The following is a 15570-nucleotide window of genomic DNA, read 5'->3' as shown; positions in this document are numbered from 1 at the left end:
CACTGGAGAGCACTTGAGGTGAGGTGGCAAAAGCAAAAGGAAAATTTCCAACACTTGGAAAGATTGTCCAAAGAGTCGGTTTTGGTGTGTTCTGCTTAGTCTAATTGAGGCCGTCTTGTCCCTGTCTAACAAGCATGCTATGATTGAGGTCGAAGCTCAGACATCAGAGTCACGTTTGCTTCTCCTTAGCTAGTGAAATTGATCGTGAAATTTGTCTCGTTTCTGTGTACGAACGGTACATAACTTTGTTGGTTCTTACACAAACATAAGATGTGTTAATAAAGAGAGGGTTTGAGATATTGTGTCTCAGTCTCCTTTCCCCCACCACACGCATCTTCTGGTGTGCCTCCAAGAACATTTTCGTGTGCATATGATGGAAAGAAAACTGATTAGTTGAAGAGTCGTACAAAGTTGGCATGGTAAATTTCGGATTATTATAATGCAAAAGGCATAGGGACTCATAGGCAGTATTGGCTTTCATGATACAGTCCCTCGTCAAAAAAATAAGATGAGCAATCATATAACTAATCAGAAACATGACTCTTTTAATATGGTCCGAGCAATGGCTATCTTCATGTTTTGGCTAAACCTGTTAAAGATATGCAAATCCTCCTGTCCTCCCACCACATCATTAGAACGAGAGGTGCCGGCCTAAAGAGTCAAGTCATCACTTGAGAGATGACTTGGTATTGCCGATCAATTCCCAGAGTGTCAATTTCATTAATGATCTCATAACCAAATCTAAACACTTAACACACTTAAAGGGATATCTATTTTTCGACAAAAAAAAAGGGATATCTGTTCTAGAACTAAAAAAATCATATATATTATAATTTTTTTTCAAGGGATGCTGGTTCGATTCGACCCAAGATAACTTATTTGAATATCCTACAAGACGAGTTATGCGGCGTAAACTTGTAAACGACTTCTAGCAGAAAGTTGTAATATCGCTGGCATTTTTCGTTACTCCTGTCATCAAACAGCCATGATTATCTTGTCGCTTAATGTCAGCATCTCTTGCTGTTGGATGATTTAGCACTCCCATCGCTCCAGATGCTGAAAGAACCGGGAGTACGATTTTCTGCAGTAGACTGAGGTACTACATCACATGATCACATCACTCGTGATTCATTACTGTTGAAAGAGCCTGACACTTTCAAGTTCTGCCAGAGTAATAATTACTTTGTCCAAACAACACGACAACACCGCCCCCCCCCCCCAAAAAATTATTATAATAATAATAATTCAAATGAAGATCGCGCTATTCCCACGTTTGTCCCAACCACATCGTGAAACCCGAGTCTCACACGAAGAAAAAACGATATTGGGATGGGGTTTATACTCACCTTCAAATAAGAATACAAAACGACAAATAACTAAAGAACTACTTCCAAGATTACGGGCTTGATACTTTTCTTTGGAGCGCTCATTAGACTGTGATATTTAAAAGTTTATGAATTTAGATGATGTCAAAAACAGAAACTTTCCTTTTATAGATTCCGACGTGATGGTCTTTCCTTTTGCTTGGAATCTACTCTTGCTGCTGAACCGTAAAGAGAAGATGCGGATGCATACAAAATTTATTCTTCCAGATACTGACTCCTATGGACCATTAAGAGCTACGCACAGTGATGTAACTCAAGGGAGGTAAAGAAGGAAAGGCTAGACATTTTGTTTATGAAACTGTAACTGCTATTTGATCTAGGACAGGACTAGCAGTGCTGAAAGAGACATAAACATGAGAGCTTGGTCGTCATCCACCCTAAGTGAGACAAACCCTTGATGGAATTTGCCTAGTTCGCTCATCATGTACATGATTGTCTTACAGTCACACTGCAATCAGCTGACTTTTTGCTTCAATCCTGATCTCCTCTTTCATCTTCCTAATGAATTCCTCAACCTTTTTGTTCAGCTCCTCTATACTCATCATCTCTTCATTTCCTGTAGCAACGGCCGGTGATTCTGTTTTTTCCCCCGTGTAGCCACATTCTTCTAGTTCTTCTTCTTCTTCTTGTTTGCTGAGGCTGCCATCTTCTTCCACGACCCAAGTTTCATTTTCTTCTTCTGCTTCTTCTATTGCTGTATTAGCAAATTCGGTTTCTTGTAACATTTGCTCTTCTTGCTCCTCTTTATCTTTTACTTTGTCTTGAAGTTTCTCCTCCTCCTCTTCTTCTGCTTCTTCTTCAGCTGCAAGAACCATATTGTTTTCCCGGTATTCGTTATCCCCAGTAGTAGCAGCATTTTCCGCAGTCACAGCGTCAACTTCAGATGATTCAGAAGCTGAAACTTTGATCTCCTCCTCAGGTAAGTCATCGAAAGCCGACCCGTCTCGTTTCTTGTGCAACTCATCATCACCATCAAGGTCAGACCTAGATGGTGAAGAGCTGCTAGAACTGGAGGAGCTCTTGGCAAGGAAAGCTAAGATCCCATTGCAAACAAGGAACATGAACTTCCTCTCGAGGGTGCGAGTGAAGATCGAAAACAGCACCGTGGAGAAGCAGACGTTGAAGGAGTGGGGGAGGAGAGTGTATCCTGAGGAATAACACACAACGAAAGACAGCAGAGAGATTGAGATGACAAGTTTCAAAGTCCTCTTGAGGAAATGGCTGTTCTTGATGTTGTTGGTTTTGTGAACGGTTTGGACTTTCATCAAGTTGTCATTTTGATCCATCTTTTGCTTGGTTGTTTCGTTGTTGGGCGCAAAAGCTAAAGGCAAGCTGAGTTTGTGGAAGTGAATGATGGAATTCTCTTTGCTTTGTGGGTTTTGGGTCGACATGGAATCATGGTGCCCCTCTTTCCTCTTTATAGAAGAGTCCTAAAGTGCTATAGCTAATGGGGAGCCCCACGTAAAATCACAAGTATACCCTATGGGGATTGCATTTTTGTACCTTTTCTATTTTCGAAAGGCAAAATGACACAAATTGTCCTTGAATTTTGATCATTAATGTGCAATGTAGTCCATAAACTTTTAATTTGACCAATATGGTCCTAAAATTTAACCCAAAGTGCAATGTGATCCTTGAAATTTTAATTTAATCAATTTGGTTTCTAAAATTACAAAGATACCCAATGGTGATTGCATATTCTGACCTTTTTTTTTTTTTCCTAAAAGTGTGGAAGCCCATGGCAGGCGTAGCCAACCTCTTCGAATATTATCAGAGGAGTTCCAACCCACGTACAGGATCTTTAATTTAAACAATAGTCAAGAAAAAATTATACAAATAATCTCTTAACATTGACCCAATCTCATAAAATGTTGGCTTGAATCTAATCAATTAGCGAAAAATCTCTAAGAAAAATCTAAAAGAAAAAATTCTGAAAATATATTTTGAATTTACATTAACTTTATATTTGTCAAAATTTCAAATGTTTCGCGTTAAAGAAATTCAATGCGCATCTATAGTGAAGTTAGATTAAGCAAAAAGAAAAAGATAAAGCTCTATCCGAATTTTTTTTTTTTTTTTGGTCAAGAGAAGTCTACTGATTAGCGCTACATCAAATCATGATCGGATCACCCATACAATCGTGATCTAGATTTCCAAAGATAAAATTCTTCATTTGGTAAATCATCCTTGTCTCCCTTAATTCATGCTCCCGAATGATTTTCGTGATCAATAATCTTCAAGAACGAATTCAGCTTGATTTACTAGTTGTTGTGATAATATAACATCTCATATATATTATCTCAAAAATGTCTCGTGATAATCTCATGGTTGCATCTGAAATACTCTCTCCCTCAAAGCCTGATTTTTGTGATAACGTTTGAGCTCCTTAAACATCATATGAGCTTCTTCCACCTGATTCAATCATGTGTAGCTATTCTTTAAAAATTGAATGTACTTTACGATAATCTGCGGAATAAGTATTTCATTGCATTAACTCGGATATTAAAGAATATGGAATGTTTTATCAACTTCAAAATCAATTAAGGGTTTTTTCTGAACAGAAACATTATTTTGTCCTCCGTCATCTCTCTAGCTGAGTCTTATGCTAGAATTTCCTGCACATATTGTTGATTCAGCTTCAAGTCTCCTGTAGAGAGACCGATTGCTCATGCCTCCCATTTGCAAAACTCTCATGGTTCTGTTTAATGAAACTGTTGGGCTACACCTATTGTAGATGTCTTAGACTGTCAAAATTATTGAACCGCAGTGCATTCTTTGTTAACACTTCCCCAATGCAAGCTCTACCTTACACACGTAAGGAACACGGGCATTAGACCGTTTGGCCAAGAACACGAAGTGGAAAATGTGCGGAATAACATGCTTGTCGCCAATACTACGATGCTTTTGCTGTCGGAAGAAAAGAAATTTATGTTCTGATAGCACATTCGGAAACCATTTTCCTTCAAAGTTTACGATTAGAAGATGGGTTCATGAGTGTATATAGCATGTTTCTACACAGTAATCTTGTTGTGGTGATTGGATTTCCAGGACCCAACAATTCGCATGCCACACATAGATAGCCGCAGATGGTTCTTTCGTGGGCAATTATAGCTGAAGTACTGTTTGACAAAGACGGTAGCTGGTGAATCTTCTCCATCACCACTCCAGGACAGATGGCGAAAACACTTTCGCATTTTTACTCAGTTCTCCCTTCACTTTTGGATGTTTCTAGACCACTCTCTTTTTTTTCGTCGCATGTTCAAATGGCCCTGTTATTTTAACATGATTCCAGTTCAATCTGAATCTTTAAATCTCTCTGAAGATGGGACCCCATGTTAAAAGCCAAGCATAGCCCCCATATCGGCAGGTGCTTCATGAATATCACAAAGCTGTACAGAGTTTGAAAATGATGAGCAGAGTGGTGGAGACCGCATGAGTGTCCGCAGCTCAAGGAATGGTCGGTTTTCACGACACAGTACTAGGACAGAGGAACGTCACCTTCCCAATGAGTTTTGAGATTAAATGTCCTTTCAATGTCACAACAAGATCTTCGCACTTTGGGGTCTTGCCTGGTACTGTCGTACTGTGAAATTGCCTGAACCTTTTTTTTTTTTTTCTTTCTTTCTTTCAATTTGCTGCCCATGCTCATGAAATAATTTTTCTTCCGAGAAAAGTGTTGCCATGAAAATTCGTGTTTTAGAAAAGTGCATGCCGAGCTTTATGACATCAAACTCATCTTACCTCTTTTTATAATTTACGGGAAAAATTATCGAAAATTTTCTAAATCTATTGCAATTGTGTCAATTTAATCACATATATTTTCTCTCCAATTAAGTCCTAAGTTTTTTGTATTTATGTCAATTCAGTACATCCAACCAACTTCAATCGACCAGCGTTGATGTAGGTTTCCGTCTGACGATAACTTGGCAATTTCTAATAATATTTCTCGAATTTTGTTATTTTTTTTATTTTATTTTCTTTATTTTTTTCTCCTTCTTCCTCCCGCCAATCGCCGGATCGTTGACCGGCCAAAGGCGAAGGCCAAGCTCGGCGAACGACTACGAGGTCGAGCCTCGCCAGATCTAAGCAAGGCCAACCTCGCTGGCCCTTGCTTCTGGCCAGCGACCGGCTAGAGGAAAAAGGAGAAGGAAAAAAATAAAAATACATAAGAAATTGAAAAAAATATTTAAAACATTATTAAAAATTGCCACGTCAATGCCAACCGGTTAAAATTGGCCAGATTGATTGAATTAGCACAAATGCAAGTGGTTTAGAACTCAATTAGCAAAAAAAAAAACTTATTATGACCGAGTTGGCACTACTACAATAGGTTTAGGAGTTTTTTTGGTAAATTTTCCTAAATTTATGTGACCCAAATCTTACATCTTATTGATTATCAACACGATGATGAATGAGATTGAGGATGCGACCCCCATTCAGTATCTAGGTTATGACAATATTAATAATTTTAATGATATTTACGAACACGGCTCTAATCTTCCATGCCATCGGGTTTTTTATGTGCTCAGACATGATTGCTTTCAAGTTTCAACAACCCCCCTACATTATTGGGTTCTCTCTTCTTCTTCTTCTTTTGTTTTTGGTCAAAATGATTGGGTTCTTGAGTGTGTCCAACATTTAGCTTGACATTATATAGCAAGATCATGCAGACCACAAGAAATTGACGATGAAACCAAAGGGAATCTCAACTCATGGTATTCTACTGTCTCCTCTTGCATATCTACTTGAAATTGATTGACGCACGCAATAATTGGGACGCAATCATTTCGGAAAGTACCGACACTTGGAGCTCCTCCACTGGAGAGCACACGAGGGCGGGTGTCAATCGCAAGGAAAATTTCTAACACTTGGAAAGATTAGATTGTCTAAGAGTCGGCTTTGGTGAGTTTTGCCTAGTCTAATTGAGGCCATCTTGTCTTTGTCTAAAAAGCATGGCATAATTGGGGTAGGAAAATTACTAAAAAAATTTTAAATCTATTGTAATTATATCGATTCAATTTTAAATTTTTTTTTATGCTAACTGAGTCCCCAATCTTTTTCATTTGAGCCAATTTAGTCTATCAAGCCGATTTTGATAGAAAATTACTGAAGTAAATAATTTTAATAATATATTAATAGTTTTTCAAATTTTCTAAACTATCTTTATTCTTTTCTTTTTCCTTTTTTATTTTCTTCCTAGTTCTTTTTCTTTCTTTCCTTTTTCCTCTACCGATCGTTGGAAGAGAAAATGAATTCAAAAAAATATCAAAACATTATTAAAAATTATGCACGTCGGTATTGGCCGCACCATGTTAGGAATTTACGGTCAAAATTGGCTGATTAGATTGAATTGACATAAATGTATAATGTTTAGCACTAAATTAGTACAAAAAAAGTTTAGGACTAAATTGTCATAATTACAATTAGTTTATGATTTTTTTTTTTTTTTGTAATCGTCCCAATTGAGATGTAAGCTCAGATTTCAGAGTCATGGTTGCTTCTCGTAGCTAGTGAATTTGATCATGAAATTTGTCTCGTTGTGTGTATGATCGGTACATATCTTTGGTGGGCCTTACACCAACACAAGGCGTGTTAAGGAAGAGACGGTTTGAGATATTGTGTCTCCGTCGCCTTTCCCCACCACACGCATTAGTTGAAGAGTCATACAAAGTCGTCATGTTAAACTTTGGATTATTATCGTGCAAAATATTGGGGTATGGCTCATACTCCCCTACGACAAGAAAGAACGTGGGTCTCGCTCCACAATGAGCGGGCGGGGGTTCGGGAGAGTCACCCCGGCAGGGGTCTCAAGGGGGTAGAACCCCCTAGACACCAGAGAATTTTTACGATTTAAGCCGGTAATTTTTTACTAGTAATTTGGGCTTGAGCTAGGGCTCATAAATAGTTAATACTATATATACTCTTTTTCGTTTGTAATTGAGTGATGTAATGAGAGGTGCGAGATGCTAATTATAGTGGAATGTTATGCTGGACGTAGTTCTAGTTAAGGATAAACCATGATAAAATCACATGCGTCGATTTATCTTTATCACTACGTTTTATTTCATTGTGATTGTGCGTCGATCCTAACATCGCAAAAGACATAAGGGCTCATAGGTAGTATTGGCTTTCATGATACGATCCCTTGTCAAAAAAATAAGCAACTTTTGTGTTAAGTTTTTCAATGACGTGCAATCATATAACTAATCATAGAACAAAACTCTTTTAATATTGTCCGAGCAATGACTACCTTTGTTTTCTGGCTAAACATGTTAAAAATATGCAAATCCTCTTGTCCTCACACGCAGCACTAGAACGGGAGGGGCCAGTCAGGAGAGTCAAGTCATCATGTGACAGATGACTTGATATTGCTTATCAATCACCAGAGCGTCAATTCGATAAGTGATCTCGGAATCAAATCTAAACACTTAACACACTTTGAGGGATATCTGTTTAAAACCAACAAAATCAAATATGTTTTAATTTTATTTCCAGGAATACTAGCTCGATTTGACCCAAGATGACTTGTATTAATATCCGACAAGACAAGATGATGCCACGTAAACTTGTAAACGACTTCTAGCAGAAAGTTGTAATATCGCTGGCGTTTTTCGTTACTCCTTGTGTCATCGGCCATGATCATCTTGTTCCTCGATGTCATCATGTCTTGCTGTTTGATAATTTAGTGCTTCCATTCGTTTCTGATGCCCAAGGAACCGGAAGTTCGATTTTCTGCAGTACACCGAGACATTACACCATATGACCACGTCACTCGTGAGTTTCAGCTTTCATTACAGTTGAAAGAGCATGAGGCTTTTTAGTTCTGTCACGGTAATAATTACTTTGTCCAACAACAATGCGAGTCTCTCTCTCTCTCTCTCTCTCTCTCTCCAGCAGTTTCCACGTAACTCCAGTCCCAAAGTCAACGGAAGATGGCGCTATTTACACGTTGGACACAACCACACCGTGAAAACCCCGAGTCTCACGCAAAAAGAAAAAGATATTGGGACGCGATTTATACTCATCATTAAATAAAAGTATAAAATAACAAATAATTAAAGAATTATTTTCAAAATTACGGGCTTGATAATCTTTTTTTTATTTATTTTGGGGCGCTCATTAGATCGTGATGTTTGAAAGTTTATGAATACAAGCGACGTCAAAAACATGGACTTTGCTTTTATAGATTCCGACATGATCGTCTTTCCTTTTGCTTGGAATCTACTCTTGTTGAAGAACTGCAAAGAGAAGATGAAGATGCATAGAAATTTTATCCTTCCATATAGCGACTCCTATGGAACACTAAGAGCTAGGCACAGTGATATAACTCGAGGGGGGTAAAAGAAAGAAAGGCTAGACATTTTGTTTATGAAACTACAAGTGCTATTTGATCTACGACAGGACTAGCAGTGCTGAAAGAGACATAAACATGAGAGCATGGTTGTCATCCACCCTAGAAGAGACAAACACTTGATGGAATTTGCTTTTAGTTCGCTCATCGTGTACGTGATTGTCCTACAATTACACTGCAATCAGCTGACTTTTTGCTTCAATCCTGATCTCCTCCTTCATCTTCCTAATGAATTCGTCAAACTTTTTGTTCAACTCCTCTGTACTCATCATCTCTTCATTCCCTGTAGCAACTGCTGGTGATTCTGTTTTTCTCCTCGGGTGGCCACATTCTTCTGGTTCTTCTTCTTCTTCTTCTTGTTTGCTGAGTCTGTCATCTTCTTCCACGACCCAAGTTTCATTTTCTTCTTCTGCTTCTTCGACTCCTGTATTGGCAAATTCAGCTTCTTGTGACCTTTGCTCTTCTTGTTGCTCACCTTCATCTCCTTCCCCTTTATCTTTTCCTGGAACTTGAAGTTTCTCCTCCTCTTCCTCCTCTTCTTTTCCTTCAGCTGCAAGAACCAGATTGTTTTCCTGGTATTCGTTATCGCCAATAGTAGCGGCATTTTCAGCAGGCACAGCTTCAACTTCAGATGATTCGGGAGCTGATACTTTGATCTCCTCCTCCCCGTCTTGATTCTTGTACACTTCATCATCACCATCAAGGTCAGACTCAGATGGTGAAGAGCTGCTAGAACTGGAGGAGCTCTTGGCAAGAAAAGCCAAGATCCCATTGCAAACAAGGAACATGAACTTCCTCTCGAGGGGGCGAGTGAAGATCGAAAACAGCACCGTGGAGAAGCAGACGTTGAAGGAGTCGGGGAGGAGAGTGTATCCTGACGGAATAACACACAACGAAAGACAGCAGAGAGATTGAGATGACAAGTTTCAAAGCCCTCTTGAGGAAGTGGCTGTTCTCGATGTTGTTGGTTTTGTGAACGTTCTGGGCTTTCATCAAGTTGTCATTTTGATCCATCTTTTGCTTGGGTTGTTTCGTTGTTGGGCGCAAAAGCTAAAGGCAAGCTGAGCTTGTGGAAGTGAATGATGGAATTCTCTTTGCTTTTTGGTTTTTTTGGGTCGACATGGAATCACAGTGCCCCTGGTTATCTCCCTCTTATAGAAGAGTCCTAAAGAGCTGTAGCTTATGGTGGGGAGCACCATGTGAAATTCCAAGTATACCCTTTGGGGATTGCATTTTCGTGCCTTTTTTGTTTTCGAAAAGCGTGGAAACCAATGATGGGCCTAGCCAACCTCTTCGAATATTATCGATTAAGAAAAAAAATGACATAAATGGTCCCTGAAATTTTATCTCATATGCAATGTGATCTTTAAATTTTTAATTTATTCAATATAGTACATGAATTTTAACTCAATGTGCAATATCGTCCATTGGCTTTTGATTTGTTTAATGTGATCCCCGAACTTTTGGAATATATTCAGTTTAGTTCCCGAACTATGTGAATATCTAAGGTTGTTTTCTAAATTTGTGCGAGAACAACATTGAACACAAGCAAATAATGTACTAAAAGCCTAGGGACTATATTGAACAAACTAAAAATTCAGGGATCATATTGAGGGATTTTATTGAACGAATTAAAAATTCATGGATCATGTTACACAATGGGCCACAGTTCGTAGACTATTTGCGTCATTGTCCCTAATTAACTATTGTCAAAAGACAAATCTGTCATTTCAGCTTCACTATTGGGCAAGCGTATCCTCTTGAATTTGGTATGTTAATATGGGACGAACTTTCTATAACAGAGATGGATACGGACTTCAAGTTGTTCAAGCGTTTCTAGGAGTGGGAGGACCCCTCTGGAGGCACACTCCACCATGAAGCGCATAGGTCTTTTTTATTCCAACTTTGTCAGATAAAGCTAACAAAAGTAGCTAGCTGCAAAGCAGCTAGCTTCTAGCTAAATCTACAACAAGATTTGCTTACACAAATAAATGGAGTCTTTATCCTTATCTAATCATGCAGGTCAAGCAATAATCGCCGTATACGTGTCCGCGCTTAACCAATGTGGCACATAATTTGTTGTGTGCAGAATCTATACAACGACATAACTATTAACTACGTAAAAGAAAGTTAAAGAATTGTTTTGTCTCTTGAAGTAACTAAATTTTTTTTTTTTTTTGCCTCTATACATTTCATGTAGTCCACATCATCAGCAAGCAGATCTTGTAATGATTCTTCCTACTGAACTAGATTTATGCGATTTGCTTCTGTCGTTGGAAGATGGCAAACAATGCAGACAGACATCTCATGCCAAGATTGTTAGCACTATCATTTCCGGTTTTGCCTCTTCCTTTGTCGTTTTGCTAGATTTCTTTGAACAAGGGGCATGGCATGACCTGCAGATGATATTTCTCCTGGAATCATGGTCCACTGTCCATTCAGGACTCTTCCATTCCTATCAAGGGCAAATGAAAAGTGGAATGTCTCTGGAATTCTACTGTTGGTGAATTTTCAGAAGCCTCGGGAAAATTGTGAAGCTCTGCGAAAATGGATCTGCACATTGGCGCTTTTCTCTTGCTAGTACGAACATTGAACGGCTTTCATGAGTCCTTTTAGCATGTTGAAGTACGGCCATGCTAAAAGCTCCAATCCAAAATTTTAAGCTTTTGATTACAAAAAGATTGCACGAACGTAAAGAGTATATAAGACTCAATTGTTGAGTAATATGGGATAATATCTCAACATTGTCTGTTACGTGCAAAACGGATTAGGAGCAGCACGTGAAATTTGACTGATGAAGGTGAATGGACATGCAAAAAAGTGACAGAACTAGCTCTGATACTATATTAGAAAAATCTATCCAAAAGTTTAGTGTTTTAGGTGGAGAAATATATGCACATCTGAAAATTGATTTTTTGTTCGCCATACTAAATCGACCTTCTCAGTCTAATCAATATAGGTCATCCATGGCGGGACAGTATTAGTCAGTGATGTGGTCTCAAAAAGTCAGCATCGAGTAAAATTTGCAACATTTATTTTACTGACAACAACTTTTAGGAAAAAGATTTTTCAGATTTTTCAGCATTTGGTTCACATTATATAAATAGTCAAGGAAAACATTTTTCTTTCTGACAAAAAAAAAAGAAATACATTTTCTACCAACCTAAAAAAATACCTTCAAAAGTGGGAAAAATGATTAAAGAGAAAATCATTTTCTCTTCATCTTTCCTCTCTGCACTCCTTTACATTTATTTTCTTTTTAATTATTTTCTTTTTTTCTCTTTTTTTATTTTCAGTTTTCCTTCGTCCTCAGACGCAGCCACTTCTACCAACCACAAGCGAGGGACGAGCTTGCCTAAGGTCGGCGAGGCTCGAGCTTGTCAGTTCCGCGAGGCTAACAAGGCTCAAGTTCACTTGCCTCAGGCAAGCTCAACCTCACCCGTGGTCGGCAACTAGTAGAAGAAGAAAGAAAAAAATAAAATAATAAATAGAAAATTACCAAAAAAAAAACTTAAAACCAAAAGAGAAAGAAAATATATATAAAATAATTAAAAGAAAATGAAGGTCAAAGAGATAGGGAGAAAAGAAGAGGCAAAATGATTTTCTCCTTTTAAAGATGAAATTATTCGCCACTTTTGAAGGTGCTTTTTCATTTATGGAAAATGTTTTCCTTGTCTAGATTATGTTCTATGAATCAAACGTCGAAAAATTCAAAAAATTTTTTTACTAAAAGTTGTTTTCAGTGAAATAAATGGAGCCTTAGATGTTGCTATTTTTTAGGTGCAAAGTCTAAGCTGTTTTCCCACTAAATCATGAACCTTGAAAATATAACTGTGCTTGGGAGATTAGATTGGTGTCACCTTCATAAATATCACATCTTTAATAGCATTCAGATATAAGATTAAGATTAATTATTTGGCAAAGCTACGTTACGGTTGGTGCAGTCTAAACATATCATGAACCGAACTTTGAAGAAACGTTATCCTAAACAGTGGGAAAGAGAGCATAAGACAGTCAAGATTCCTGACTTCAACAGAATCCGACGATTCTACATTCTTACAGCATTTTCAAAATCCTCCTAATTATGTTACTATTGTTTTAATTATGAAGTAGATTCCACTTCTAGCGTATTCTTGATTATGCCACATTATAGCAAATTAGCAATCTACAGCTGCCTTAGAAGTCCCACATTATCACAAATCAGCATTAATCCAGTGCATTCACAATTTACCCCCGGCGGCCCTCGCCGGCCAAATTTTCCTTTGTCGCCCCTCACTCACCTCAACCAAGAAAGAAAATGAATAGTTGATCTAGGGTTTCACTTTTCTGAGAGGGGTAAAATTAAAATTTTCTTTTAGTAAGGTTCTCAAGGTAAAATAGACAACTGACTAATTTTTTTATTTTATTAATGGAGCCTTCAGCATTTCGAAAATACTAAGAGCCCACTAATATTGGGCTTTCAGTTATTCCAAAGCTAGCATTTGGCCCAATGCCCTTTGAAAAGGCTTACTAAACACCCTAATATTTCTCAAGGGGGCATTGGAGCCCTAAAGCCTCTTGAGCAAACTAAACCAAAAGCATCATATGTCTGATTCATATGGTCTCTAAATATTCCGCGGGAAAAGTGTTAAAAAAGTCATAAACATATTGTATTTGTGCCAATTAAATACTAAACATTTGAATTGTATAAATTTAGTTATAAACCTTTTGCATTTATGACAATTGAGTCCATCTCGACTAATTTTGGCCGGAAATCGTTAACGTGAACGCCGATCGTCCTATGTTTCTAGGCAGATATAGTGTATACAATTAATTTTAACTTTATTCAGAAGATACATTAGTTAAAATAGGTGAGAACATAGATCTTTGCATTTTACACAATGTTTGTTCTCATCAAGTGTGCCGATGAAACTCTGCCTGAGTGGTATTCCCCTAGATGCGTCTCAGAGTCTACTTTCTACACCTCAGCCTGCCTCTTCTCTTGTCCGATGGTGAAGCACTTTGAATTCAGAAGGTCATGTTTACAGAGGCAAATTCATGTCAGATAGCATCTGATCTTCATTTAGTCACCCCTAAGACAGGGCATCTAAGGGGAAATCGAGGAACAATACTAGGAACACAGAAATCTACTCAAATTGATTCACTAACTAGTTTTGCAAACTCCAACAGGGGAACTAACCAAGCGGGATCTTGTACAAAATGCGCAGGATTGGCATTTTAATTAGTCGGACGGAGTTGTGATTAGGGGTGAGATGCCAAGAGCCTCCTCACGTTGGACCTTGTAGGCAACTTTTAAAGAAGTTATTTGGTCTAGCTTGCATTATTGAACAGTGAGACGGTTATGCATCTCGGTGTTCTATGTTTTGTCAACTGAAGCTCCCTTAAGTAGTAATTTTGCCGATTTTAATGGCAATTCTTCCTGCAGAAATGGTGATTTCCCTATGTTTTCCTTGGATACGTTTAATTACCACGAACGCAAAAACAATTACAATCACAAATGTTGACAATTCAGCTAGGATTTGTACGAGACATTAGAGAAGCAATGAGGGCTAAAAGAGGCAGGGGAGGATCGGATATTTAGCCATGATATTGACAAGGGCTTTGTGCTGTTATTATTACTTAAATGTACTCGTTCTTGTTTTGATCATTTAGATTGGATTTCAGTTCATGCACGTACTCTCACATAAAAATGCAGTGACATAAGAAATAGCGATAATCCATCTTCACTGATTCATAAAACAGCGATATGATATGCGATTTCTGTGGGCGTTGCAACATGCATAACAATACATCTAAAGCCTGTAAAAGATCAAACATATCACCATTCTCATGCTTGAGATAATGTCGGACGAGTGAAGTGTTCAAAGAAAAGACCTCTGGTATATTGGTTTGCAGAAATAACTTTTCAATGTCACAATGCAGATCTTTAGGAAGACATCAGAGTTTATTAGTTTACGATCACTGATGAGCATAAAAAATGCTTCAGAAGCACCTATGTGTGAAAATGTTCATTGAACTGTGAAAATCAATAGAACTTGTCCAGAATCTTAGAGAGTAAGCGAAGTCCCTAGAGCAAGCATAGATTTTTCAGGGGATTTGAACAAATGCGAAATCATATTCTTCGATTCAGGAAGCAGGAAGCCCGGATGTTAGAAAGAAAAAAAATCTCTTTGGTATTTCGACGAGTAAGAACAAGTTGAACAACAGATATCAACAGATATAGAACAGTTAAACTATTTCCCCAGTTTAGACAAAACTAACATAAGAGGTTTAGCCATATTTCATCAATTACATTCCAGAAAAGCATTGTAGCCTGCACACTTCCAAGGAAACAATAAAAGGGCAAATTCTAAGGATAGAGACAACTCGGGGAGAGTATCCTCCAGCTGATGGTAGAACATGGAAGATCTTTGCAATAACCTTATATCAGGAAGTTAGGTCGGAAATTGAAGGAAGCGCCTTTTTCTTCTGTTGGGATCAAAATATGAAGTGTTCATTAATCCATTTAGGCCTCTTTCCCTTTGCAGATGGCCAGACAACTAGTGCTTTACAATATGAGTTTTACAGGAGGCTTCAGACAGATTTGTGCACCACCCTTAACATGGATGTGGACTATGAAGGACTCAATCAAACTATCTACCAATTGAGCTAACATACCGAGCATTTAACCCTCTCAAAATCCAAAGCAAACTCTGTAGCTGGACATGTTCTAATATGCCAAGCATACAAAACGCAGCTACAAAATTCCGTACATCAGATGACATTGTAGGACATCATCCATGAGATTAGCAAAACCAACCCGTAGTGAACATCATTATGTCAAATGAGCAAGAC

At 38.1% G+C, this 15570-nt stretch overlaps 1 protein-coding gene across 1 annotated transcript; it reads right to left on the bottom strand.

The window, feature by feature from the left end:
• Positions 1–1674: 1674 nt before the first annotated feature.
• On the bottom strand, positions 1675–2786 carry LOC125316721 (cilia- and flagella-associated protein 251-like). The gene has a single exon (XM_048285854.1). It carries the CDS (start codon positions 2774–2776, stop codon positions 1829–1831), a length of 948 nt encoding a protein of 315 aa, XP_048141811.1. The 5' UTR covers positions 2777–2786; the 3' UTR covers positions 1675–1828.
• Positions 2787–15570: the final 12784 nt, after the last annotated feature.

This window comes from Rhodamnia argentea, chromosome 9 (assembly GCF_020921035.1).
Source record: "Rhodamnia argentea isolate NSW1041297 chromosome 9, ASM2092103v1, whole genome shotgun sequence".
In the NCBI taxonomy this organism is placed as follows: Eukaryota; Viridiplantae; Streptophyta; class Magnoliopsida; order Myrtales; family Myrtaceae; genus Rhodamnia; species Rhodamnia argentea.
The sequence above is the reverse complement of the archived record's forward strand: the minus strand, read 5'-3'. Positions and strand labels throughout refer to the sequence as shown.

Coding starts and splice junctions, on each gene's coding strand:
- LOC125316721 (XM_048285854.1), bottom strand. CDS start 2,776: ATGTCGACCCAAAACCCACAAAGCAAAGAGAATTCCATCATTCACTTC.